We start from the raw sequence: 26,761 nt of genomic DNA, 5'->3' as shown, positions 1-26,761 counted from the left end.
ACATACAGAGGGCTCTGGGCGTGCAGATCCACAGTTCCCTAAAAGTGGCAACATAGGTGGCCAAGGGGATTAAGAAGGCATATGTCATGCCTGCCTTCATCAGCCGGGCATTGAGTACAATAGTTGGGAAATCATGTTGCAGCGATATAAAACCTTGGTTAGGCCGCATTTGGAGTATTGCATGCAGTTCTTGTAACCACACTACCAGAAGGACGCGGAAGCTTTGGAGAGAGTGCAAAGAATGTTCACCAGGATGTTGCCTGGTCGCAAGGGTGTTGGCTATGAGGAGGTGTTAAATAAACTAGGATTGTTTTCATTGGAAAAATGGAGGCTGAGGGGAGACCTGATAGAGCTCTACAAAATTATGAGAGGCATAGACGGGTGGATAGTCAGAGGCTTTTTCCTGGGGTGGAAGTGTCAATTACAGGGTGGCACATATTCAAGGTGAGGGGGGAGAAAGTTTAAGGGAGATGTGTGGGGAAGTTTAACATGTATTGGTGGGTGCCTGGAATGTGCTATGAGAGGAGTGGTGGAAGAGGCACATTAGCAACATTCAAGAGGCTTTTGGATAGGTACATGAATAGGAAGGGAATAGTGAGATATGGACCGAGTAAGGCAGAACTTTTTTTTAGTTTAGTTACGGCATCATGATCGGCACTGGCTTGGAGGGCTGAATGGCCTGTTCCTGCACTGTACTTTTCTTTGTTCTTTGAAATGGAATCTCTATTTTCCGCATCATAAACATGCAAAGATACGAATTAGGAGCAGAAGTAGACCATTCAACCCCTCAAGCCTGCTACATTATTTAAGTAAGAAGTTTAACAACACCAGGTTAAAGTCCAACAGGTTTATTTGGTAGCAAAAGCCACACAAGCTTTCAGAGCTGCAAGCCCCTTCTTCAGGTGAGTGTGAATTCTGTTCACAAACAGAATTCCCACTCACCTGAAGAAGGGGCTTGCAGCTCCAAAAGCTTGTGTGGCTTTTGCTACCAAATAAACCTGTTGGACTTTAACCTGGTGTTGTTAAACTTCTTACTGTGTTTACCCCAGTCCAACGCCGGCATCTCCACAACATTATTTAAGATCATTGTTTGTGTTTCAAACACCACTTTCCAATCTACCTCCAATAACTTTGATTCCCTTACCTGAGAAGAATCCATAACCCTTGTTCTGAGGCAGACAGTTCCAAAATGGTCATTCCGCACATAGAAGTTTTTTAGCAAGATCACCCCCTCAGGCGCAATCATACAAAAGAAAATCTTAAGTGCAAAATGGCACAACGACGGCATAGAACCATAGATGGAACCATAGAAAATTACAGCTCAGAAACAGGCCTTTTGGCCCTTCTTGTCTGTGCCGAACCATTTTTTGCCTAGTCCCACTGACCTGCACTTGGACCATATCCCTCCACACCCCTCTCATCCATGAACCCGTCCAAGTTTTTCTTAAATGTTAAAAGTGACCCCGCATTTACCACTTTATCCGGCAGCTCATTCCACACTCCCACCACTCTCTGCGTGAAGAAGCCCCCCCTAATATTCCCTTTAAACTTTTCTCCTTTCACCCTTAACCCATGCCCTCTGGTTTTTTTCTCCCCTCGCCTCAGCGGAAAAAGCCTGCTTGCATTCACACTATCTATACCCATCAAAATCTTATACACCTCTATCAAATCTCCCCTCAATCTTCTACGCTCCAGGGAATAAAGTCCCAACCTATTCAATCTCTCTCTGTAACTCAGCTTCTCAAGTCCCGGCAACATCCTTGTGAACCTTCTCTGCACTCTTTCAACCTTATTTACATCCTTCCTGTAACTAGGTGACCAAAACTGTACACAATACTCCAAATTCGGCCTCACCAATGCCTTATATAACCTTACCATAACACTCCAACTTTTATACTCGATACTCTGATTTATAAAGGTCAATGTACCAAAGGCACTCTTTACGACCCTATCCACCAGTGACGTCACTTTTAGGGAATTCTGTACCTGTATTCCCAGATCCCTCTGTTCAACTGCACTCTTCAGAGTCCTACCATTTATCCTGTACGTTCTACTTGGGTTTGTCCTTCCAATGTGCAATATCTCACACCTGTCTGCATTAAATTCCATTTTCCATTTTTCAGCCCATTTTTCTAGTTGGTCCAAATCCCTCTGCAAGCTTTGAAAACCTTCCTCACTGTCCACTACACCTCCAATCTTTGTATCATCAGCAAACCTGCTGATCCAATTTACCACATTATCATCCAGATCATTGATATAGATGACAAACAACAATGGACCCAACACCGATCCCTGCGGCACACCACTAGTCACAGGCCTCCACTCAGAGAAGCAATCCTCCACAACCACTCTCTGGCTTCTTCCATTGAGCCAGTGTCTAATCCAATTTACTACCTCCCCATGTATACCTAGCGACTGAACCTTCCTAACTAACCTCCCATGAGGGACCTTGTCAAAAGCCTTGCTGAAATCCAGGTAGACAACATCCACCGCCTTCCCTTCATCCATGGTAGTACAGTGGTTAGCATTGCTGCCTTATAGCTCCAGAGACCTGGGTTCAATACTTGGGTGACTGTCTGTGTGGAATCATAGAATCCTACAGTGCAGAAGGAGGCCATTCGGCCCATTGAGTCTGCACCGACCACAATTCCATTTATCCCCGTAACCCCACAACTTCATGCCGGAGTTTAGAACTTCTCCCCGTGTCTGTGTGAGTTTCCTCCGAGTGATCCAGTTTCCTCCCACAGTCCAAAGATGTGCAGGTTAGGTGGATTGGCCATGGTAAACTGCTCCTTCATATCCAAAGATGAGAGTTAGGGATTTTGTGGGATAAATGTCTGGGTATCGAGAAGGGGGTGGGTCTGGATGAAATGCTCTGTCGGAGAGTCGGTGTGGACCCGATGGGCCGAATGGATTCTATGGAGTGAGAAAACGGGAAAATTTCAGACCTTTGGACAAGTTTGAAAATGCAATCTTATGACACTCTTGTTTTGGACAGAAACACCATTCTCACCAGTTGGGTGGATTGGGGTGGAGGAGGTCGGGGGGGGGGGGGGGTGGGGGGGGGGTTGCAGGCTGAAGACTGCTGGGTGCCACTGTCCTGAACTGGAGACCTCCTGCCAATCTCCCCACACGTCCCACGGTGAAATTGCCATCCCCCACCTTCATCAGCGGCAGTGTAACCCATCCCCATGACAATACAGGTTGCTGGCATCAGGGCATGGGACCCACCCAGTGAGTCATGATCCCTGCCAGGGCCCACCCCGCATGCCCAACCCCCATGCCAGTCTCCACCCCCCATCCCACCAATTGTTCCCTGCGCCAGTCCCCCCCACCCCCGCTGATCACTTCCTGTGCCAGTCTCCTCCCCACTGCCGATCACCCCTACTTGGATACCCTTCTGCTGATCATACTCCTTGTATCCCCTCCCACCGCTCACGGTGTGAAGACCAGGATTCAAATAGGTGAATGAGGATAGGGGCAACTGACTGGTAATCGGGCCATAAACCAGGTGTTTTGAACAGTGAGACAAACAAATGGCAGACTTTGAAACTTGGTTAGCTAAGAGTGTGACACACATTTCTAGCCCGCCTTAGATTTAGGGGGACTGGAACAAAGAACAAAGAACAGTACAGCACAGGAAACAGGCCCTTCGGCCCTCCAAGCCTGTGCCGCTCCTTGGTCCAACTCGACCAATCGTTCGTATCCCTCCATTCCCAGGCTGCTCATGTGACTATCCAGGTAAGTCTTAAACGATGTCAGCATGCCTGCCTCCACCACCCTACTTGGCAGCGCATTCCAGGCCCCCACCACCCTCTGTGTAAAAAACATCCCTCTCATATCTGAATTATACTTCGCCCCTCTCACCTTGAGCCCGTGACCCCTCGTGATCGTCACCTCCGACTTGGGAAAAAGCTTCCCACTGTTCACCCTATCTATCCCCTTCATAATCTTGTACACCTCTATTAGATCTCCACTCATTCTCCGTCTTTCCAAGGAGAACAACCCCAGTCTACCCAATCTCTCCTCATAGCTAAGACCCTCCATACCAGGCAACATCCTGGTAAACCTTCTCTGCACTCTCTCTAATGCCTCCACGTCCTTCTGGTATTGTGGCAACCAGAACTGGACGCAGTACTCCAAATGTGGCCTAACCAGCGTTCTATACAGCTGCATCATCAGACTCCAGCTTTTATACTCTATACCCCGTCCTATAAAGGCAAGCATACCATATGCCTTCTTCACCACCTTCTCCACCTGTGTTGCCACCTTCAAGGATTTGTGGACTTGCACACCTAGGTCCCTCTGTGTTTCTATACTCCTGATGACTCTGCCATTTATTGTATAACTCCTCCCTACATTATTTCTTCCAAAATGCATCACTTCGCATTTATCCGGATTAAACTCCATCTGCCACCTCTCTGCCCAATTTTCCAGCCTATCTACATCCTGCTGTATTGCCCGACAATGCTCTTCGCTATCCGCAAGTCCAGCCATCTTCGTGTCATCCGCAAACTTGCTAATTACACCAGTTACACCTTCCAAATCATTTATATATATCACAAATAGCAGAGGTCCCAGTACAGAGCCCTGTGGAACACCACCGGTCACAGACCTCCAGCCGGAAAAAGACCCTTCGACCACTACCCTCTGTCTCCTATGGCCAAGCCAGTTCTCCACCCATCTAGCCACTTCTCCTTGTATCCCATGAGCCTTAACCTTCTTAACCAACCTGCCATGTGGGACTTTGTCAAATGCCTTACTGAAATCCATATAGACGACATCCACGGCCCTTCCTTCATCAACCGTTTTTGTCACTTCCTCAAAAAACTCCACCAAATTTGTAAGGCACGACCTCCCTCTTACAAAACCATGCTGTCTGTCACTAATGAGATTGTTCCGTTCTAAATGCACCTACATCCTGTCTCTAAGAATCCTCTCCAACAACTTCCCTACCACGGACGTCAAGCTCACCGGCCTATAATTTCCTGGGTTATCCCTGCTACCCTTCTTAAACAACGGGACCACATTCGCTATCCTCCAATCCTCAGGGACCTCACCCGTGTCCAAAGAAGCGACAAAGATTTCCGTCAGAGGCCCAGCAATTTCATCTCTCGTCTCCCTGAGCAGTCAAGGATAGATGCCATCAGGCCCTGGGGCTTTGTCAGTTTTAATGTTCCCTAAAAAACCTAACACTTCCTCTCTTGTAATGGAGATTTTCTCTAACGGGTCAACACCTCCCTCCGAGACACTCCCGGTTAACACGCCCCTCTCCTTCGTGAATACCGATGCAAAGTATTCATTTAGGATCTCCCCTATTCCCTTGGGTTCTAAGCATAATTTCCCTCCTTTGTCCCTGAGAGGTCCGATTTTCTCCCTGACAACTCTTTTGTTCCTAACGTATGAATAGAATGCCTTAGGATTCTCCTTAATCCTGCCTGCCAAGAACATTTCGTGACCTCTTTTTGCCCTTCTAACTCCCCGTTTGAGATCTTTCCTACTCTCTCTGTATTCCTCCAGAGCTCCATCTGTTTTCAGTTGCCTGGACTTAACGTACGCCTCCCTTTTCATTTTAATCAGATCCTCAATTTCCCTGGTTATCCACGGCTCTCGAATCCTACCTTTCCTATCTTTCCTTTTTACAGGCACATGCCTATCCTGCAGCCTTATCAATAGTTCCTTAAAAGACTCCCACATGCCAGACGCAGACTTACCCTCGAACATCCTCTCCCAATCAACATCCACCAATTCCTGCCTAATCCGGCTATAGTCAGCCTTCCCCCAATTTAGCACCCTGCCCGTAGGACAGCACTCATCCTTGTCCATTACTATCCTAAAGTTAACAGAGTTGTGGTCACTATTTGCCACATGTTCCCCTACCGAAACTTTGATGACCTGACCGGGCTCATTTCCCAGAACTAGGTCCAGTATAGCCCCCTCTCTAGTCGGGCTATCTACATACTGTTCCAAAGAACCTTCCAGTACGCATTTTACAAATTCCTCCCCGTCCGGACCCCCAGCCCTAAGCACTTTCCAGTCTGTGCCAGGGAAATTAAAGTCCCCCACTACAACAACCCTATTTTTTCTGCACCTATCCAGAATCTCCTGACATATCCTTTCCTCCACTTCCCGTGGGCTGTTGGGTGGTCTGTAGTACACCCCCAGCATAGTGACTGCACCCTTCCTGTTTCTGAGTTCCACCCACAACGACTCAGTACATGACCCCTCTCAGTTGTCTCCCCTCTGCACCGCGGTAATATGCTCCTTAACTAATATCGCTACTCCCCCACCTTTTTTAGCCCCTCCTCTGTCTCGCCTAAAACACTTATACCCCGGAATATTCAGCTGCCAGTCTTGTCCTTCTTTTAACCAAGTTTTCGTCACCGCAACCACATCCAAATTCCGCATAAGCATTAAGGCCCTAAGTTTGTCTGTTTTACCCGTTACGCTCCTCGCATTGAAGCAGATGCACTCCAGACCTCCAGGCCCACTCAGGTCATCCTCCTCCAGAGTGCTCCTCTTCTTAGCTAGCCTTGCCCTGGCCCCCAGCTCAACCCCAGCCTCAGTATTTACTGACCTCCTGTTTTCTTCCCCACCCCCCTGCCACACTAGTTTAAATCCTGCCGAAACACTCTCGCAAAACTTCCAGCCAGGATATTTGCTCCCTTCCAGTTGAGGTGTAACCCATCCTTTCTGTACAGTTGCCATCCTGACTTGAAGATTTCCCAGTTATCTATGAATTTAAAACCCTCCCTCTTGCACCAGTCCTTTAGCCACGCGTTCAACTGTAGAATCTCCCTGTTCCGAGCCTCACTTGCACCAACACCGGGAGCAGTCCAGAGATTGCTACCCTGGAGGTCTTACTTTTTAGCCTAGCACCCAACTCCCTGAATTTCTCTCGTATGACCCTCCTGCTCTTCCTACCTACATCATTTTCACCAATGTGTACAATCACATCCGTTTGACTACCTTCCTTTTTAAATATGCTTCCTACCCTCTCAGAGACATCCAGTACCCCGGCACCAGGGAGGCAGACTACCATCCTGGATTCTCGTTCACTCCCACAGAACCGTCTGTCCGTGCCTCTAACCATTGCGTCCCCCACAACTATCGCTCTCCTAAACCCCTTCTTTCCCTTCCGGACCCCTGAGCCTGTCTCCGTGCAGGCGATCTGGTCCTCGTGGCTTACCCCTGGAGGGTCATCCCCCTCCACAGAATCCAAAACAATATACCTATTTTGGAGGGGGACAACCACAGACTGCTCACTCCCTTCCTTTCTCCCATCTGTTGCCCATCCCTTTCTTTTATGGGAGACTGCCACTGGGGTACTTTCTGGCACATCACCCTTCTGACTATTACCCCTCCTAACTGTGACCCACGTGTCTTCCTTCCGAGACCCTGGTGTCACTACCTGACTATAACTTTTATCTATTAATCTCTCATTTTCCCTAACTAAACTGAGTTCATCGAGCCTCAGCTCCAGCTCCCTTACACGATCCTTCAGGAGTTGCAGTTCCACACATCTGGCACAGATATGGACTTCCGGGAGGCAAGTTGTCTCCAGGAACTCCCACATCCCACACCGAATGCAGTATACTGGCCTCCCACTCATACCAGCCATGTCCTTTTTAGTTTTTGGGAGATAAAACAAAAAAGGGGGTCTAACAGAAGAAAAACAAACAACCTTCCTCACCCTCGCCGAAGCCCTGTGAGCCAAAGCCCTTCAGCTCTCACTCTGTCCCCTGCTCACTCCGCTGCCCGCTAACGACGCTGCCAGCTCAAAGGTGCGGCCTACTTTTAAACCCTCCAAAACCTTCCCAGGCTGCTGCTGGGCCTATTTCCTGTTTTGCAAAAAAACCTCCGATTTTTATCACAAATTTAACCTCAGCCTGCTCCTGTGGAACAGGAGGTCAGGTGAGAGCTGGACCCCAATCCCAGTCACAAACTCAAGAGATATAGAGAATAGAGAAAATGGCAAAGTGCCCAGAGTGGGAAGAGTTACTAAGGAAGTATATAAACGAGAAGTGTGACAAGTGGCCTTGTCAAGGGTAGATCGTGCCTTACGAGCCTGGTGGAGTTCTTCGAAAATGTGACTAAACACATTGACGAAGGGAAGGTGGTAGATGTGGTTTATATGGATTTTAGCAAGGCATTCAATAAGGTCCCCCATGCAAGGCTTCTAGAAAAAGTGAGAGGGCATGGGATCCAAGGGGCTGCTGCCCGGTGGATCCAGAACTGACTTGCCCAAAGGAGGCAGAGAGTGGGTATCGATGGGTCTTTTTCTAAATGGAGGTCGGTCACCAGTGGTGTGCCCCAGGGATCTGTTCTGGGACCCTTGCTGTTTGTCATTTTCATAAATGACCTGGATGAGGAAGCGGAGGGATTGGTTGGTAAGTTTGCCGACGACACAAAGGTTGGTGGGGTTGTGGATAGTCTGGAGGGATGTCAGAAGTTACAGAGGGACATAGATAGGATGCAAGACTGGGCGGACAAGTGGCAGATGGACTTCAACCCAGATAAATGCGTCGTGGTCCATTTTGGTAGGTCAAATGGGATGAAGGAGTACAATATAAAGGGAAAGACTCTTAGTACTGTAGAGGATCAGAAGGACCTTGGGGTTCGGGTCCATAGGACTCTGAAATCGGCCCCGCATGTGGAGGAGGTGGTTAAGAAGGAGTATGGTGTGCTGGCCTTTATCAATCGAGGGATTGAGTTTAGGAGTCCGGGGATAATGATGCAGCTATATAAGACCCTCGTCAGACCCCACTTGGAGTACTGTGCTCAGTTCTGGTCGCCTCACTATAGGAAGGATGTGGAAAAGATTGAAAGGGTGCAGAGGAGATTTACAAGGATGTTGCCTGGATTGGGATACTGGAAAGCTAGAGTCCCAGGCTAGCCACACCGACCTCTGCCGACTATGGCAAAGTCTGCAAGACATAACAGGCTACAAGATGAAGGCATTTAAAATCACCGGCTCCAACACACCCCTCCCTGATGATGGGCATTCTACGCCCATTTTGAGCAAGAGGTCAGCAAGAGCATGCCCTCCACCCTGGAAGCACTGGATGATCTTGTATCTGGAGTCACCATTGCAGATGTCAGAGCAGCTTTCTTGAAGGTCAACCCACGGAAAGCGACTGGCCCGGATGGGATCCCCGGACATGCACTCAGATCCTGCGCTGATCGGCTGGCAGACATCTTCAACCTCTCTTTACAACAATCTGAGGTCCCTATCTGCTTCAAGACGACAACCGTCATCCCGGTACTGAAGAAAAACCAAGCAGCGTGCCTTAATGACTATCAGCCGGTAGCTCTGACATCCATCATTATGCTGCAACAGTTATGCTGCAACTGTACAGGACCTTGGTGAGACCGCATTTGGAATATTGCGTGCAGTTCTGGTCACCTCACTATAAGAAGGATGTGGAAGCGCTGGAAAGAGTGCAGAGGAGATTTACCAGGATGCTGCCTGGTTTGGAGTGTCGGTCTTATGAGGAAAGGTTGAGGGAGCTGGGGCTGTTCTCTCTGGAGCGGAGGAGATTGAGGGGAGGCTTAATAGAGGTTTATAAAATGATGAAGGGGATAGATCGAGTGAACGTTCAAAGACTATTTCCTCGGGTGGATGGAGCTATTACAAGGGGGCATAACTATAGGGTTCATGGTGGGAGATATAGGAAGGATATCAGAGGTAGGTTCTTCACGCAGAGAGTGGTTGGGGTGTGGAATGGACTGCCTGCAGTGATAGTGGAGTCAGACACTTTAGGAACATTTAAGCGGTTATTGGATAGGCACATGGAGCACACCAGGATGGTAGGGAGTGGGATAGCTTGATCTTGGTTTCAGATGAAGGTCGGCACAACATCGTGGGCCGAAGGGCCTGTTCTGTGCTGTAATGTTCTATGTTCTATGTTCTATGTTCATTATGAAGTGCTTCAAAAAGTTGGTCATGGCACAAAACAATTCCAGCCTCCCGGACTGCCTGTTTGCCTACTACAGTTTGCCTATTGTCGCAACAGGTCCACAGCAGATGCCATCTCCCTGGCCCTGCACTCAACCCTGGAACACCTAGATAATAAGGACACCTATATCAGACTCCTATTTATTGACTACAGCTCAGCCTTCAACACTAATTTTCCCACGAAACTCATCTCCAAACTCCATGGCCTGGGCCTTGGCACCTCCCTCTGTGACTGAATCCTGAACTTCCTAACTCACAGACCACAATCAGTAAGGATAGGCAACAACACCTCCTCCACGATCATCCTCAACACCGGTGTCCCACAAGGCTGTGTTCTCAGCCCCCTACTATACTCCTTATACATCTATGACTGTGGGGCCAAATTCCCCTCAAATTCATTTTCAAGTTTGCTGACGACACCACCGTAGTGGGTCAGATCTCAAACAATGATGAGGCAGAGTACAGGAATGAGATAGAGAATCTGGTGAACTGGTGCGGCAACAACAATCTCTCCCTCAATGTCAACAAAATGAAGGAGATTGTCATTGACTTCAGGAAGCGTAAAGGAGAACATGCCCCTGTCTACATCAATGGGGACGAAGCAGAAAGGGTCAAGAGCGTCAAGGTTTTAGGTGTCCAAACCACCAACAACCTGTCCTGGTCCCACCATGCCAACACTATAGTTAAGAAAGCCCACCAACACCTCTACTTTCTCAGAAGACTAAGAAATTTGGCATGTCAGCTACGACTCTCACCAACCTTTACAGATGCACCATAGAAAGCATTCTTTCTGGTTGCATCACAGCTTGGTATGGCTCCTGCTCTGCCCAAGGCCACAAGGAACTACAAAAGGTCGTGAACGTAGCCCAATCCATCACGCAAACCAGCCTCCCATCCATTGACTCTGTCTACACTTCCCACTGCCTCATCAAAGCAGCCAGCATAATTAAGGACCCCACGTACCCCAGACACACACTCTTTCGTCTTCTTTTTTCGGGAAAAAGATACAAAAGTCTGATGTCACGTTCCACCCGACTCGAGAACAGTTTCTTCCCTGCTGCTGTCAGACTTTTGAATGGACTTACCTTGCATTAAGTTGATCATTCTCTACACCCTAGCTACGACTGTAACACTACATTCTGCACTCTCTCGTTTCCTTCTCTATGAACGGTATGCTCTGTCTGTATAGCGCGCAAGAAACAATACTTTTCACTGTATGTTAATACATGTGACAATAATAAATCAAATCAAATCAACGATGAACCATATCCTAAAAGGTATGATCAGAAAGACTATCCAGCAAAACAATTCCACTTGGACTATCGTGTTACCCTTTGTCCTGATGCTGGTACAGAATACATTAGCACTTTTTACCGGATTCACCCCCAATACCCTGATGACCGGACGCCCCATGAAAGGAATTGAACCACTGTTCGGACTAGATCTTTCTGAGCCTAAATCCACAACTCTCAGCCATGAGCAGGCAGTTACGTTGCTGCTAGAGAACATACAGGCTGCAAGGATGGCAGCTGCCATTAAATCAGGGCAGAAAAGGAAACAAAGCACTTTGATGGCGGAGTAAACCAGATAGAGTATGAGGTAGGACAAAAGGTAATGCTCCAGGTTTCCCAAGTAGGTACATTCTTGGCCCCCAAATACTCCAGACGCCACTCCATAGTGGATAAGGCACATGTTTCCCAGTTCATCATAGCCAATTAATATCTCATACTATCATAGTTACCTTTATTGAGATTCAGAACCTTGGTCTCAGAATTAACTACGTCAATACGTTGACAAAGAATTCTATTATATTATGATCACTCGTCCCCGAGGGTTCTCTCACAACTGGATTGCCAATTAATCCTTTCTCATTGCACAACACCCAGTCCAAGCTGGCCTGTTCCCTTGTTGGTTCCTCAATGTATTGCTCCAAAAACCATCCCATGTACACTCCAGAAATTCCTCCTCTATTGTACTATGTCTAATTTGACTCTCCCAATCTATAGGCAGATTAAAGTCGCCCATAGTTACAGATATCCCTTTGACACATGAATCTCTGATTTCCTGTCTCATGCTATTCCCAAAATTACCACTACAGTTTGGTGGTCTGTGAACCACCCCCACAAATGGTTTTGCCTCTTGGTGTTTTTTTAAACTCGACCTGTGTATCTTCCACATCGTTTGTGCTAATATCTTTCCTCAATATCATATCAATATCTTCTTTAATCAACAATGCAAATCCGCCACCTTTTCCTTTCTCTGTCCTTCCTCAAAACTGAATAGCCCTCAATGTTTGATTCCCATCCTTGGTCACCTTGGATCCATGTCTCCACAATGCCATCTATATCATACACCTTTCCATCCATCTGCGCAATTAATCCGTCCATTATGTTCTGAATGCCTCGAGCATTCAGATACAAAACTTTGTGATCCCTTTTAACATTTCTTATCCTGTTCCTATTATAACTTGTGTCTTTATCTGATTCTGCTCCATGGTTTCTATGCTCATCACTTACCAATTCTCCTTATTGTCCTTTCCTCTTGTTCTTGATTTCCATGGCTCTGAATCCTTACATAGGTTCCCATTTCCTTGCTATATTAGTTTAAGCCCTCCCCAAACACTCTGGCAAGTAGCCAGAGTGTCTAATGCTGGCACTCTGCAACCGCCCACCCACCCCACCCCCATTTGTGGCCAGAGAAATGCTTATCTATCCCCTTACAATTGAATCCACTGTAACTATTACATTTGCACACTTTTTACTCCTTCCCTCTGCAGCAGACCCAACCCTGGTGCAATGAATTTGGTTGTTGCTGTTTACCCTTGTGAGGCCATTCCCTCAACAATATCCAAATTAATATATTGGTTTTGCAGGGAAATGGCCACGAGAGATTCCTGCTCTGCCTGGTGGTCACCAATTCCCTTCCTGCTTGAGTCTGCAGTGTGGCCACTTCTCTATACGTGCTATCCACAATACTCCCCGCCTTGTGGATGCTCCAGTGTCCCCAGATGCCACTCCAGCTCTGAAACTTGGGCTTCCAGGAGCGGCACCTGGAAACACTTCCTGTACACGTTGGCCCCAGGCACTGGAAATTTTCCCGGCCTCCCAAATGGAGCACGAAGAGCAGGTTTACCCCTTTAAATTTAGCTTTTAGAAGATGCTTGAAATCACATTAAAACCAATTCTCTCGGACTCTTCTTTCCTGCTCCTCATTACTACTGAATATAACCCTTACAAACTATAAACCACAAAAAGTGAGATAAATTTTAAATACTTACCCGACCTTATTACTTACCAATCCTTTGTGTTCTCTACTGCTGCAGCAGGGCAAGACTACTCCTAAGATTTAAAAGTTAGAATGCACCTCTTTCCCCTCTGCACTGAATTCCCACAACTCCAAATTCCTGATGGCTTCACCCTCACTCTAGGTGAATCTCACTCTGGATGAGGTTTCTCCCACAGTTTGCCGGCAAGCTCCCTGGTCGTATTCTTACAAAAGCCTGCTTTAAAAACAGCTGATGTCTTTGTCGGTGCAGGCTTGGAGGGCTGAAGGGCTTGTTCCTGTGCTGTAATTTTCTTTGTTCTACCACAGCTGTGTCGCATATATTGAAGAGAGGTACTTGACCTTAACAATGGGGAAGTCATTATAACCTGAAGCCAGAACTCTTACATACTGAAAGAAAGGCTCAGATTTAACAATAGAAGTCATTATGGCCCAAAACCCAACAGGAGGTACTGAGCCAGAAGAATAAAAAAAAGACAGTATTCCCTAGTTTCGGCCAGACTCCCTGCTATTAACCATATCCTGAGTGGGGAAATGTACAAGTATGATGATCTGGCCTAATCTTACTGGGTGCTGTGACTCCCACCATTTACCCCTATTGGCCAAAATCCAGTCAATATTAGAGAAGGGCTTGAAAAGGGGTGATAAAAACAGCCATTTTGAAGATAAACTCCAGTGAAGACACAACCAACCTACTGTGACCTGGGACAACGCAAGAGAGCGTGCGAGATCCACCTTCATGCTAAGAGGACCCTGAGTTCATCTGTCGACATGAATCCAACAGCCCAATCGATTTCACCAGACCAGGTAGTATCTGTTTTTCAGGCAATTAGCAGTTTGGGGAAAAGTTAGAATCATGCAGTGCAGAAGGAGGCCATTTGGCCCAACGGGTCTGCACCAACTCTCTGACAGGCTATCTTACTCAGGCCCTCTCCCTTTCCCGTAACCCCACACATTTACCATGCTAATCCATCTAACCTACACATCTTGACATTAAGGGGCAATTTACTATGCCCAATCCACCTAACCTGCACATCTTTGAACTGTGGGAGGAAACCGGAACACCCGGAGGAAACCCACGCAGACACAGGGAAAACGTGCAAACTCCACACAGTCACCTAAGGCCAAAATTGAACCTGGATCCCTGGCACTAAGGTAGCAGTGCTAACCACTGTGCCACTGTGTAAGAATTGTTTCTCTAACCCGAGTGTTTTTAATAAAGCTAAGTTCAAACCACAGTCCTTTGTCTGTCCCATAAAGTAAGAGCACCTGGGTAAATGTGTTTTGAGTGATAAACTGGTTGAAGTATCTGTATAAAGTATTTCACAGACAACAGCAGGTAGAGCAAGTAATTAGAAAGCTAAATGCCATCATTTACTATGAAAGGAATTGAATACAAAGGTTATGCTTTTGTACAGGACACTGGTGAAAGCACATTTGGAGTACTGTGTACACTATTGGTCAAATTATTTAAGGAAGAATGTAAATGCACTGGAAGCTGTTCAGAGATTTACCAGACTAATACCTGGAATGGGCAGGTTGTCTTCAGAGGAAACATTGGACAGGCTAGGCTTGAATTTGCTGGAGTTTAGAATAGTAAGAGGTAACTTGATTGAAACCTACAAGATCCTGTGGGGTCTTGACAGTGTGGATGTGGAGAGGAGTTTTTCATAAGACCATAAGATATAGGAGCAGAATTAGGCCATTTGGTTCATCAAATCTGTTCCGCTATTCAATCATGGCCGATAGGTTTCTCAACCCCATTCTTCCACATTTTCTTTGTAACATTTGATTCCGTTACCAATCAAGAACCTATTTATCTCTGTCTTAAATGCACTCAACGACTTGACCTCCACAGCCTTCTGTGGCAATGATTTCTATCGATTTGCCACCTTCTGGCTTACGTAATTCCTCAGTTCTAAAGGGTCATCTCTTTACTGAGGCTGTGCCCTTGGATCCGAGTTCAGCCACACTTGAAGTGGCGTGGCGCCTCTTAAGCTATAAACCCCTGGCGTGAGACTAACACAATGTTCTGGGAATTAATAGCTATGGAAATGGACGAAAGTCTGATACCACAATTCAGCATTGTACTTCCAATCTAAGCATAAACTACTGTAGCTCTCTAAACCAAGTTTAATTCAATTAAAAGGATCTGTTCTGGGACCCTTCCTGTTTGTCATTTTCATAAATGACCTGGATGAGGAAGTGGAGGGATGGGTTGATAAGTTTGCCGACGACATGAAGGTTGGTGGGGTTGTGGATAGTCTGGAGGGATGTCAGAAGTTACAGAGGGACATAGATAGGATGCAAGACTGGGCGGAGAAGTGGCAGATGGACTTCAACCCAGATAAATGCATAGTGGTCCATTTTGGCAGGTCGAATGGGATGAAGGAGTACAATATAAAGGGAAAGACTCTTAGTATGGTAGAGGATCAGAAGGACCTTGGGGTCCGGGTCCACAGGACTCTAAAATCGGCCCCGCAGGTGGAGGAGGTGGTTAAGAAGGTGTATGGTGTGCTGGCCTTTATCAATCGAGGGATTGAGTTTAGGAGTCCGGGGATAATGATGCAGCTATATAAGACCCTCGTCAGACCCCACTTGGAGTACTGTGCTCAGTTCTGGTCGCCTCATTACAGGAAGGATGTGGAAAAGATTGAAAGGGTGCAGAGGAGATTTACAAGGATGTTGCCTGGATTGAGTGGCATGCCTCATGAGGATAGGCTGAGGGAGCTCGGTCTTTTCTCCTTGGAGAGACGTAGGATGAGAGGAGACCTAATAGAGGTATATAAGATGTTGAGAGGCATAGATCGGGTGCACTCTGAGGCTTTTTCCCAGGGTGGAAATGGCTGCTATGAGAGGACACAGGTTTAAGGTGCTGGGGGGTAGGTACAGGGGAAATGTTAGGGGGAAGTTTTTCACACAGAGGGTGGTGGGTGAGTGGAATTGGCTGCCGTCAGTGGTGGTGGAGGCAAACTCAATAGGGTCTTTTAAGAGGCTCCTGGATGAGTACATGGGACTTAATAGGATGGTGGGTTATAGGTAGGCCTAAAAGGTAGGGATATGTTCGGCACAACTTGTGGGGCTGAAGGGCCTGTTTTGTGCTGTAGCTTTCTATGTTTCTATGTTAAAATTATTCAAAATAACTGTGCTCATTTTGAAACAAGGAATCTGACTATTTAGGTGCACTAAACTGAACAGATGCCAGACTGTGGCGACCAGGGGAATGTCACAGTAACTTCATTGCAGTGTTAATGTAAGCCTTACTTGTGACTAATAAATAAACTTTACTTTTATATTTTAAATTTTCAGAGGTTAGACCTAGTCAGTTCTCTGCTGTCATAAGATCACAAACACAAAAATAAAAGGTCAGATGGCAACTTGGTAGTAGATGAATAATGGTTCAGTTACAGGAAACCAGTTTGTCAGGATCTTTAACATGATATTTTGACAAAATATTCAGAAGAAGAATGGAGGACAGTAATTTTGTAGGGTGCGGTTCGATAATTCAGCTTCCTGTTCACGGGTATAAATTTCAGCAGCTTTTCAAACTCAGTTTAAGAATTTCATTCAGTCTTCTGTGGGTTTATGCACTCATCACTTGAAGGATAGGCAGTATGTAGTAGGCCACATCTGCACTTAGGGTAGTAATGTCGTGCCAACATACGATCAATGTTTACAGCTCACATGTTGAAAACTTTTTCAACCACAAAGCCAGAACAGCTGTAATATGAAACCACAGAAGTGAAAACAAAAAAAAAAGATAAATTGCATAAATAATAAATATGTTTCAACAGGTGAAGCACTTTTAATCTAATACACTGAGATTAAGGACAAACTTCACTATTGCTTCATTTGAAAAGCAGGTTTATTTTAAGTTTACACATTATATGTTTGCACAGCTTAATAATGCATTATGTCTAGATCTGTTTACTGTTTGGAATCTCAACAATTATTTACAAATGTAGGATTTCCTGGTTCAAGTCAATGTGCCATTGATATTTTTCACACAAATACAAGGGACACTGGAATCTGAAGAACTCATTTTTTAAGGTATTATTCAACATATGATGGATATTCAAGAACTTCCCATTCTGCCCCCGTCCAGAATACTTCAATTTATCTGGTGCTCCTGGAAAATAAGAAATAAAAATGTGTTTACAAATCTAAGGTTGAATACATATACTGAGATTTGCAACTAGACAATGTCATTCTTAATTCTTATTTCTCTCTCCACAGAAGTTGCCAGACATGTTGAATTTGTTTTTATTTAATTTTATACAAAGATGTTTAATAAGAATAGGATTGAGAGTTTTTAGCGGAGCAACAAGATTTATATTACAGATCGTGTAAATGCAAAATTAACAATAGAAATGGAATTTTCCGTTTGATTTCAGTACCTGCTTGAGCTTTTACCAGCTTTTAGACATTTAACTGCAGCATTTTATTTGCAATTTAGCACACATCATATAAAATTAACACCCGACAAGCATTTTTTAAAAAATCAAATGGAAATTGTGATTACAGAAAAAATATACATTGGATTTAAGAGTAAGAGTAGAAATTAGGCCTTCCAGTTACTGAACAAACCAACCAACCAATTGCAACCCTACTGCTTAAAATAGGATCCTTTTTTTAAAAAAAAGCCTTCAGGAGCTCTTGAAGCAACTTTGGCCTAAATCTTACCAAAAAATGGCAGAGTTTTGTTTCTGGCAAGAAAACCGGCACCAGTTTTCTCTGCAGATCTTATGACACTCTGCCAAAAGTAATCAAGGGGGCATGCTTCACTCTGTCAAACAGAGGGACAGGGCCTCAACACGCCAGAAAAACCTGGCTGCACTGAGAGCGGGGCACCACCTTTAAATGGCGCCCCGATTATAACCCAAGTAAAGCTGCTCCCCAACCCCCATGGAGGTCTCGGGATTCCCTTCCCTGATCAGAAGTGTTTTATTAGACTAATATCTTATGAGAAAAGGGTGGACAAACTAGTCTTGTATCTGCTGGAGTTTACAAGAGAAAGTGGCGACTCGATTGAAACTTCTCTATCCTCCCATCCCAATCATGGGCCCCTTGCTCCTCCCCTGATCTTCAACCCCTTTCTCCGCCGCGATCTTCAACCCCTTTCTCCAACCCCCTCCCCCGATCATCGGTCCCTCCCCCACCCACCCCACTCCACCCCCAGAGTCTGAGCTGACACCTACCTCCACACCCCCAACAGCCATCGCCAGCATTCTCAGCTCCTCCGCCCGCTCCTGGCCACCTACATCTAAATGAATCCCCACCACCACTCCCCCATGAGGCTCCCACTGGTGCCCGCCTCTTGGCACAGGTTGGCACTGCCAGAATGACATGTTAATTATGTTAAAATCTTTTCAAATTGATGTAAAGCAGGTTCACATCCGTTATGGGTGTGAACCTGATTATGTCACCAGCGAGGGACGGGGAAGATCTGAAATCCTGAACTAGCCGGCGAGGACTGTGACTTCCGGATCTTGATCTTCCGCTGGCATTCACATAGTTGGCAAGCATGGGCTCAAGATTGCTCCCACTACTTTTACATCCACTCTCTCAAGTCACCTTAAGATCTTGTTTCAATCAAGTCGCCTCTTTCTCTTGTAAACTCCAAACAAGACTAGTCTGTCCGACCTTTTCTCATAAGGTAAGAAAACGTTGGGCGGCACGGTAGCACAGTGGTTAGCACTGCTGCTTCACAGCTCCAGGGACTTGGGTTCGATTCCCGGCTTGGGTCACTGTCTGTGTGGAGTTTGCACATTCTCCTCTTGTCTGCGTGGGTTTCCTCCGGGTGCTCCGGTTTCCTCCCACAGTCCAAAGATGTGCGGGTTAGGTTGATTGGCCATGCTAAAATTGCCCCTTAGTGTCCTGAGATGCATAGGTTAGAGGGATTAGTGGGTAAAATATATAGGGATATGGGGGTAGGGCCTGGGTGGGATTGTGGTCGGTGCAGACTCGATGGGCCGAATGGCCTCTTTCTGTACTGTAGGGTTTCTATGAAAGGTATTAGTCTATTAAAACACTTCTGAACTGCTTCCAATGCATTTATATCTTTCCTTAAATACGGAGACCAATACTGTGCACGGTACTCCAGATGTGGTCTCACCAACGCCCGATATAACTGAAGCATAACTTCCTTACTCTTGCATTCAATTTCCCTTGCAAAAAACAATAATATTCTATCAACTTTGCTAATTATTTGCTGCGTCTGCATACTAACCATTTGTGATTCCTGCACTAGGACACCTAGTTCCCTCTAAATCATTGAGCTGAATAACAGGAAACAGACAGTAATGGTCATTGGATATTTTTTGGGCTGGAGGAAGGTTTGTAGTGGAGTTCCCCAAAGGTCAGTATTGGGATGCTTGCTTTTCTTGATACATATTAATGATCTAGTCTTGGTGCGCAGGGGACAATGTCAAAGTTTGCAGATGCACAAAACTTGGAAGCATCCTCTTATTATGAGAGGAATTGAGCATAAAATAAGGATGTTATGCTTCAGTTATACAGGGCATTGGTGAGACCGCATCTTGAAAAGCATGTGCATTATTGGTCTCCTTATTTAAGGAAGGATGTAAATGTGCTGGAGGAAATTCAGAAGAGGTTTACTAGATTGATATCTGGAATGAGGTCTGCCAGTAGGTTGGAAAGGCTGGGCTTGTTTTCACTGGAGTTTAGAAAAGTGAGGGGCGATTTGATTAAAGCATGTAAAAACCTGAATGATCTTGACAAGGTGAATGTTAAGAGGATGAGACTTGTGGGCAAGTCCAGACTAGGGGGCACTATTTTTAAATTAGGGACCACCCTAATAGGATAGAGATGAGGAGAATTATTTTCTTTGAGGGTTGTGACTTTGGAACTCTGTCCCAGAAAGCAGTGAGTGAATATTTTTAAGATGGAGGCAGACTGATTCCTTTGCATAACCACAATCAAAGGTTATCGGGTAGATGCAGAATGTGGAACTCAAGACAAACAGATCAGCCATGATGTTATTGAGTGGCAGAGTAGGCTCGATGAGCCAAATTGCCTACTTTTGCTCCTATTTCATACATTTGTATTGTAAACTTTGAGGACAGCTCCTTAAAAAATAGAATCCCTACAGTGCAGAAGGAAGCCATTTGGCCCATCAAATCTACACCGACTCTTTAAAAGAGCATCTTACCCAGGCCTATCTCCCTGCCCTATCCCCATAACCCTGTGTATTTACCATGGCTAATCCACCTAACATACACATCTTTTGATTTGATTTATCATCACACGTACTGGGATACAGTGAAAAGTATTGTTTCTTGCGCGCTATACAGGCGAAACATACCGTTCATGAACTACACAGGATGGCATGTTGCCTCCCTGGTGCTAAAGTCCGGGATGTCACTGAATGGCTGCAGGGCATCCTGAAGGGGGAGGGTGATAAGGCAGAGGTCATGGTACATGTTGGTACCAATGACATAGAAAGAAAGAGGGATGAGGTCTTGCATCGAGAATTCAGAGAGCTAGGCAGTAGACTAAAAAGCACTTTAAAAGAACTTTAGTAAAGCATTTGACAAATTCCCTCATGGTAGACTGGTGCAAAAGGTTAAATTACACGGGATCAAGTGTGAACTAGCTAAATTGATTCAGAACTGGCTTGGCCATAGAAGCCATAGGGTAGCAGTGGAAGGATGTTTTTCTGAATGGAGGTCTGTAACTAATGGTGTTCCACAGGGATCATTGCTGGGACCTCTGCTGTTTGTAATATATATAAATGACTTCGAAGAAAACGTAGCTGGTCTGATTAGCAAGTTTGCAAATGATACTAAGATTGATGGAGTTGTGGATAGAGAAGAAGATTGTCAGAGAATACAGCAGAATATAGATAGGCTGGAACATTGGGCGGAGAAAAGGCAGATGGAATTTAATCTGACAATGCAAGGTGATGCATTTTGGGAGATCAAATTTAGGTGGGAGTTATAAAATAAATGGCAGAATCATTAGGAACATAGACACACAGATCTGGGAGTACAGGTCCACAGATCCTTAAAAGTGGCAGCACAGGTGGAAAAGAAAGCATGTGGCATGCTTGCCTTCATCTGCCAGGGCAGAGTTGGCAAATTATGTTACAGTTATATAAAACATTCGTTAGGCCACATTTGGAATACTGTGTCCAATTCTGGTCATCACACTACCAGAAGGACGTGGAGCTTTGGAGGGAGTACAGAAAAGATTTACCAGGATGTTGCCTGGTATTAGCTATGAGGAGAGATTGAATAAACTGGGATTGTCACTAACGTATTGGTCTTAACCACCTCACTTGGCAGTACATTCCAGGTCACCACCACCCTTTGTGTTAAAAAAAACTTCCCCGCACATCTCCACTCAACCTTTCCCCCCTTACCTTGAACTTGTGCCCCCTTGTAATTGTCCTTTCTGCCCTGGGAAAAAGCTTCCAACTGTTTACCCTACTTATACCCCTCATAATTTTATACACTTCTATCAGGTCACCCCTCAGCCTCGGTCTTTCCAGGGAGAACAATCCCAGTTTATTCAATCTCTCCTCATAGCTAATATCCTTCATACCAGGCAACATCCTGGTAAACCTTTTCTGTACACTCTCCAAAGTCTCCACGTTCTTCTGGTCGTTTGGTGACCAGAATTGGACACAGTATTCCGAATGTGGCCTAACCAATGTTTTTTATAACTGTAACATAATTTGCCAACTTTTATACTCGATGTTCTGGCTGATGAAGGCAAGCATGCCATATGCTTTCTTCGTCACCTTTCCACTTGTGCTCACTTTTAAGGATTGTGGACCTGTACAAAGAACAAAGAAAATTACAGCACAGGAACAGGTCCTTCGGCCCTCCAAGCCTGCACCGACCATGTTGCCTGACTTAACTAAAACCCCCTACCCTTCCGGGGACCATATCCCTCTATTCCCATCCTGTTCATGTATTTGTTTAGACGCCTCTTAAAAGTCACTACCGTATCTGCTTCCACTACCTCCCCCGGCAATGAGTTCCAGGCACTCACCATTCTCGGTGTAAAAAATCTGCCTCATACATCTCCTTTAAACCTTGCCCCCTCGCACCTTAAACCTATGCCCCCTAGTAATTGACTCTTCCACCCTGGGAAAAAGCTTCTGACCATCCACTCTGTCCATGCCTCTCATAATCTTATATAATTCTATCAGGTCACCCCTCAACATCTGTCTTTCCAGTGAGAACAAACCAAGTTTCTCCAACCTCTCCTCATAGCTAATGCCCACCATACCAGGCAACATCCTGGTAAATCTTTTCTGTACCCTCTCTAAAGCCTCCACATCCTTTTGGTAGTGTGGTGACCAGAATTGAACACTATATTCCAAGTCCGGCCTAACTAAGGTTCTATAAAGCTGCAACATGATTTGCCAATTTTTCAACTCAATACCCTGGATGATGAAGGCAAGCAGGCTGTTTGCCTTCTTGACTACCTTCACCACCTGCATTGCCACTTTCAGTGACCTGTGTACCTGTACACCCAGATCCCTCTGCCTATCAATACTCTTAAGGGTTCTGTCATTTACTGTATATTTCCTATCTGTATTAGACCTTCCAAAATGCATTACCTCACATTTATCCAGATTAAACTCCATCCGTCATCTCTCTACCCAAGTCTCCAACCGATCTATATCCTGCTGTATCCTCTGATGGTCCTCATCACTATCCGCAAATCCACCAACCTTTGTGTCGTCTGCAAACTTACTAATTAAACCAGTTACATTTTCCTCCATCATTTATATATATTAGAAACAGCAAAGGTCCCAGCACTGATCCCTGAGGAATGCCACTTGTCACAGCCCTCCATTCAGAAACACACCCTTCCACTGCTACCCTCTGTCTTCTTTGATCGAGCCAGTTTTGTATCCACCTTGCCAGCTCACCTCTGATCCCATGCGACTTCACCTTCTGTACCAGTCTTCCATGAGGGACCTTGTTAAAGGCCTTACTGAAGTCCATGTAGACAACATCCACTGCCCTATCCTCATCAATCATCTTCGTCACTTCCTCAAAAAACTCGATCAAGTTAGTGAGACATGACCTTCCCTTCACAAAACCATGTTGCCTCTCATTAATACGTCCACTTATTTCCAAGTGGGAATAAATCCTGTCTCGAAGAATCCTCTCCAATAATTTCCCTACCACTGATGTAAGGCTCCCAGATCTTTGTGTGTCTAAGCTCCTAATGGTTCTGCCATTTATTTTATAACTCTCACCTGAATTCGACCTCGCATTTGTCTGGATTAAATTCCATCTGCCATTTCTCCGCCCAATGTTCCAGCCTATCTATATCCTGCTGGATTCTCTGACAGTCTTCATCACTATCCGCAACTCTGCCAATCTTAGTATCATCCCCAAACTTGGTAGCAGACCAGCTACGTTTTCATCCAAGTCATTTATATATATTACAAACAGCAGAAGTCCCAGCACTGATCCCTGTGGAACACCACCAGTTACAGACCTCCATTCAGAAAAAACTCTCTTCCACTGCTACCCTCTGTCTTCTATGGCCACCACAGTAAGAAGTCTAACAACACCAGGTTAAAGTCCAACAGGTTTATTTGGTAGCAAAAGCCACAAGCTTTCGGAACAGGCTGTCCCTTCGTCAGGTGGGTGGGAGTTCTGATTACAAACAAGGCACAAAGACACAAACTCAATTTACATGAATAATGATTGGAATGTGAGCCTTTACAGCTAATCAAGTCTTAAAAGGTACAGACAATGTGAGTGGAGGGAGCATTAAGCACTGGTTAAAGAGATGTGTATTGTCTCCAGACAGGACAGCTAGTGAGACTTTGCACATTCAGGCAGGTTGTGGGGGTTACAGATGGACATTGGGTTCATGTCACACTATCTGTAACCCCTGTAATCTGTAGTGTCTTGTCAGCATGGTAGCACAGTGGTTAGCACTGCTGCTTCACAGCTCCAGGGACCTGGGTTCGATTCCCGGCTTGGGTCACTGTCTGTGTGGAGTTTGCACATTCTCCTCGTGTCTGCAAGGGTTTCCTCCGGGTGCTCCGGTTTCCTCCCACAGTCCAAAGATGTGCGGGTTAGGTTGATTGGCTGTGCTAAAAATTGCCCTTAGTGTCCTGAGATGCGTAGGTTAGAGGGATTAGTGGGTAAATATGTAGGGATATGGGGGTAGGGCCTGGGTGGGTTTGTGGTCGGTGCAGACTTGATGGGCCGAATGGCCTCTTTCTGTACTGTAGGGTTTCTATGTCTATGTTCTATGTCTATGTCACTAATAAGACCATTCAGTTCCAAATGTGTGTAGATCTTATGTCTAAGAATCCTCTCCAACAACTTTACTACCACTGACGTCAAGTTCACTGGCTGATAATTATCCAGGTTATCCTCGCTACCCGTCTTAAATAATGGGACAATGGCTATCCTGCAATCCTCTGGTACCTCTCCAGTGGCCAATGAGGAAAATCCCCATCTGGCCCTGGGGATTTGTCTACCTTAATGCTTTTGAATTCACCTAACACTTCCTCCCTCGTAATGATGACTTGTTCTGAAGGGTTTACACACCCCTCCGAGGCACCATCAATTGACGTGTCCCTCTCCTTTGTGAATACCAATGTAAAGGACAGATTGTTGGTGATCTAAACACCAAGAAACTTGAAGCTCTCAACCATCTCTACTTCATGTCTGTTTGTGTAGACAGGGGCATGTCCTCCACTACAGTTTCCTGAAATTGATGACTAGCTCTTTCGTTTTGCTAACATTGGGGGAGAGATTGTCACTGCACCATTTCACCAAATTCTCTATCACTTTCCTGCACTCCGTCTCGTTGATGTTTGAGATCTGACCCACTACAGTGGTGTCATCAGCAAACTTGAAAATAGAGCTGGAGCAGAATTTGGCCACACTGTCAGAAGTGTATAGGGAGTATAGTAAGGGGCTGAGGACACAGCCCTGAGGGGCACCGATGTTGAGGATAATCGTGGAGGAGGTGCCATTACCTATCTTGGGCAACAAGGGCAATTTAGCATGACCAATCCACCTAACCTGCACATCTTTGGAGTGTGGGAGGAAACCAAAGTACCCAGAGGAAACCCACACAGGCACAGGGAGAATGTGGAAACTACACATGGATAGTCACCTAAGGCTAGAATTGAACCTGGGTCCCTGGCACTGATGTAGCAGTGCCAACCACTGTGCCAAAGTGCCGCTATTAATGTAGAACTTCAAAAGTACAAGAAAAGTTGGCAGAGTGGGCAGATAGGTGACAGATGTTCAATGTGGAGAAGAATGAGGTGATGCATTTTGATAGAACATGGATATATAATGGGTGGAATTTTCCAAAGTGCTGGTTTCAACGAGAAAACTGGAGAGAATCCCATTGGTGTTGTTGGTGTGAAAAATTGCTGCATTTTCAGCCACTTTGGAAATTAAATGTTCACACTATGCTCGTGGCAGCCTGCATCTGATTCACTTGCCTGGAATTATTTCATCTCAGCAATTGGGGGCTGGGGGGGTGCTCCTTTTAAACACCTCCCTAACACTTATTCCAAGTCCATTTGGTGGAATGGCAGCCAGGAAGACAGCCCCACGATTCTTTGAGTGAGCCCTGACCAAGATGCTGGATGCAGGGTGGAGCAAAGCCATGACATCCTCTACCCTCGCACCAGCAAATGGCCTGCCAGCAAGGTGACCAACCCCACTTGGGAGGGATAGCAGAAATAATGAGAGCCAGCTTACTGCATATGGGGAAGGAGATCCAATGCAAGAAGATGAGTGACCTTCTTCATGCAGCAAGGTTAAGTCACCCTTCCCGTATCCACCCACATCCATTAAAACCTCCACTGTGATCTCACTCCCATCCACCTCATGAGGTTATAACACTCACCTGGCCATCCTTCCTACCGTCACCTGCCCCCCCACCCCCCTCGTCCCTAATTATCCCCCACAGTGGCTCCTCTCCTACTTACATTCATAGGAACATAGAGATTAGGAGCAGAAGTAGGCAAGTTCAACCCTTTGAGCCTGCTCCGCCATTCAATTAGATTACGGCTGATCTCTCCCTGGTCTCAAATCCACCTCCCCACCTGTTCCCTATATCCCATTATCCCTTTTCTTTATTAGAAATATATCTATCTCCTTCTTGAAACCATTCAACGATTCAGGCTCCACCGTGCTTTGGGGCAGCAAGTTCCACAAATTCACCACCCTCTGCGAGAAGTAGTTCCTCCTCATCTCAGTTTTAAAGCTACCGCCTCTCAACCTATACCTGTGACCTCTTGTTCGAGAATGTTCCATAAGAGGAAACATTTGGTCTACCTTTACTCTATCAATCCCTTTTAAAATTGTATATGCCTCAATCAGATCCCCTCTCATCCTTCTAAACTCCAGCGAGTATTAGCCCAAACTGTTTAATCTCTCCTCATACGTCAAGACTTTCATCCACGGAATCAATCTAGTGAACCTCCTCTGAACTGCCTCCAATGCCACCACATCCTTCCTCAAATAAGGAGACCAAAACTGGACACAATAC

General features: G+C 45.7%; 1 protein-coding gene across 1 annotated transcript in view; it reads right to left on the bottom strand.

Moving 5' to 3' along the window:
- Positions 1-17,087: 17,087 nt before the first annotated feature.
- rsph3 (radial spoke head 3) overlaps positions 17,088-26,761 on the bottom strand; it is a 160,036-nt gene continuing 150,362 nt past the window's right edge. Inside the window, exon 8 of the mRNA XM_078229990.1 lies at positions 17,088-17,369. Within this exon, the coding sequence (XP_078086116.1) occupies positions 17,357-17,369 (13 nt within the window). The 3' untranslated portion in view covers positions 17,088-17,356. The remainder of the gene's footprint in view (positions 17,370-26,761) is intronic.

The sequence above is a fragment of the Mustelus asterias genome, chromosome 15, assembly GCF_964213995.1.
Source record: "Mustelus asterias chromosome 15, sMusAst1.hap1.1, whole genome shotgun sequence".
NCBI classification, from domain to species: Eukaryota; Metazoa; Chordata; class Chondrichthyes; order Carcharhiniformes; family Triakidae; genus Mustelus; species Mustelus asterias.
Note: the sequence above shows the minus strand (reverse complement) of the source record. Positions and strands in the feature narration are given on the sequence as shown.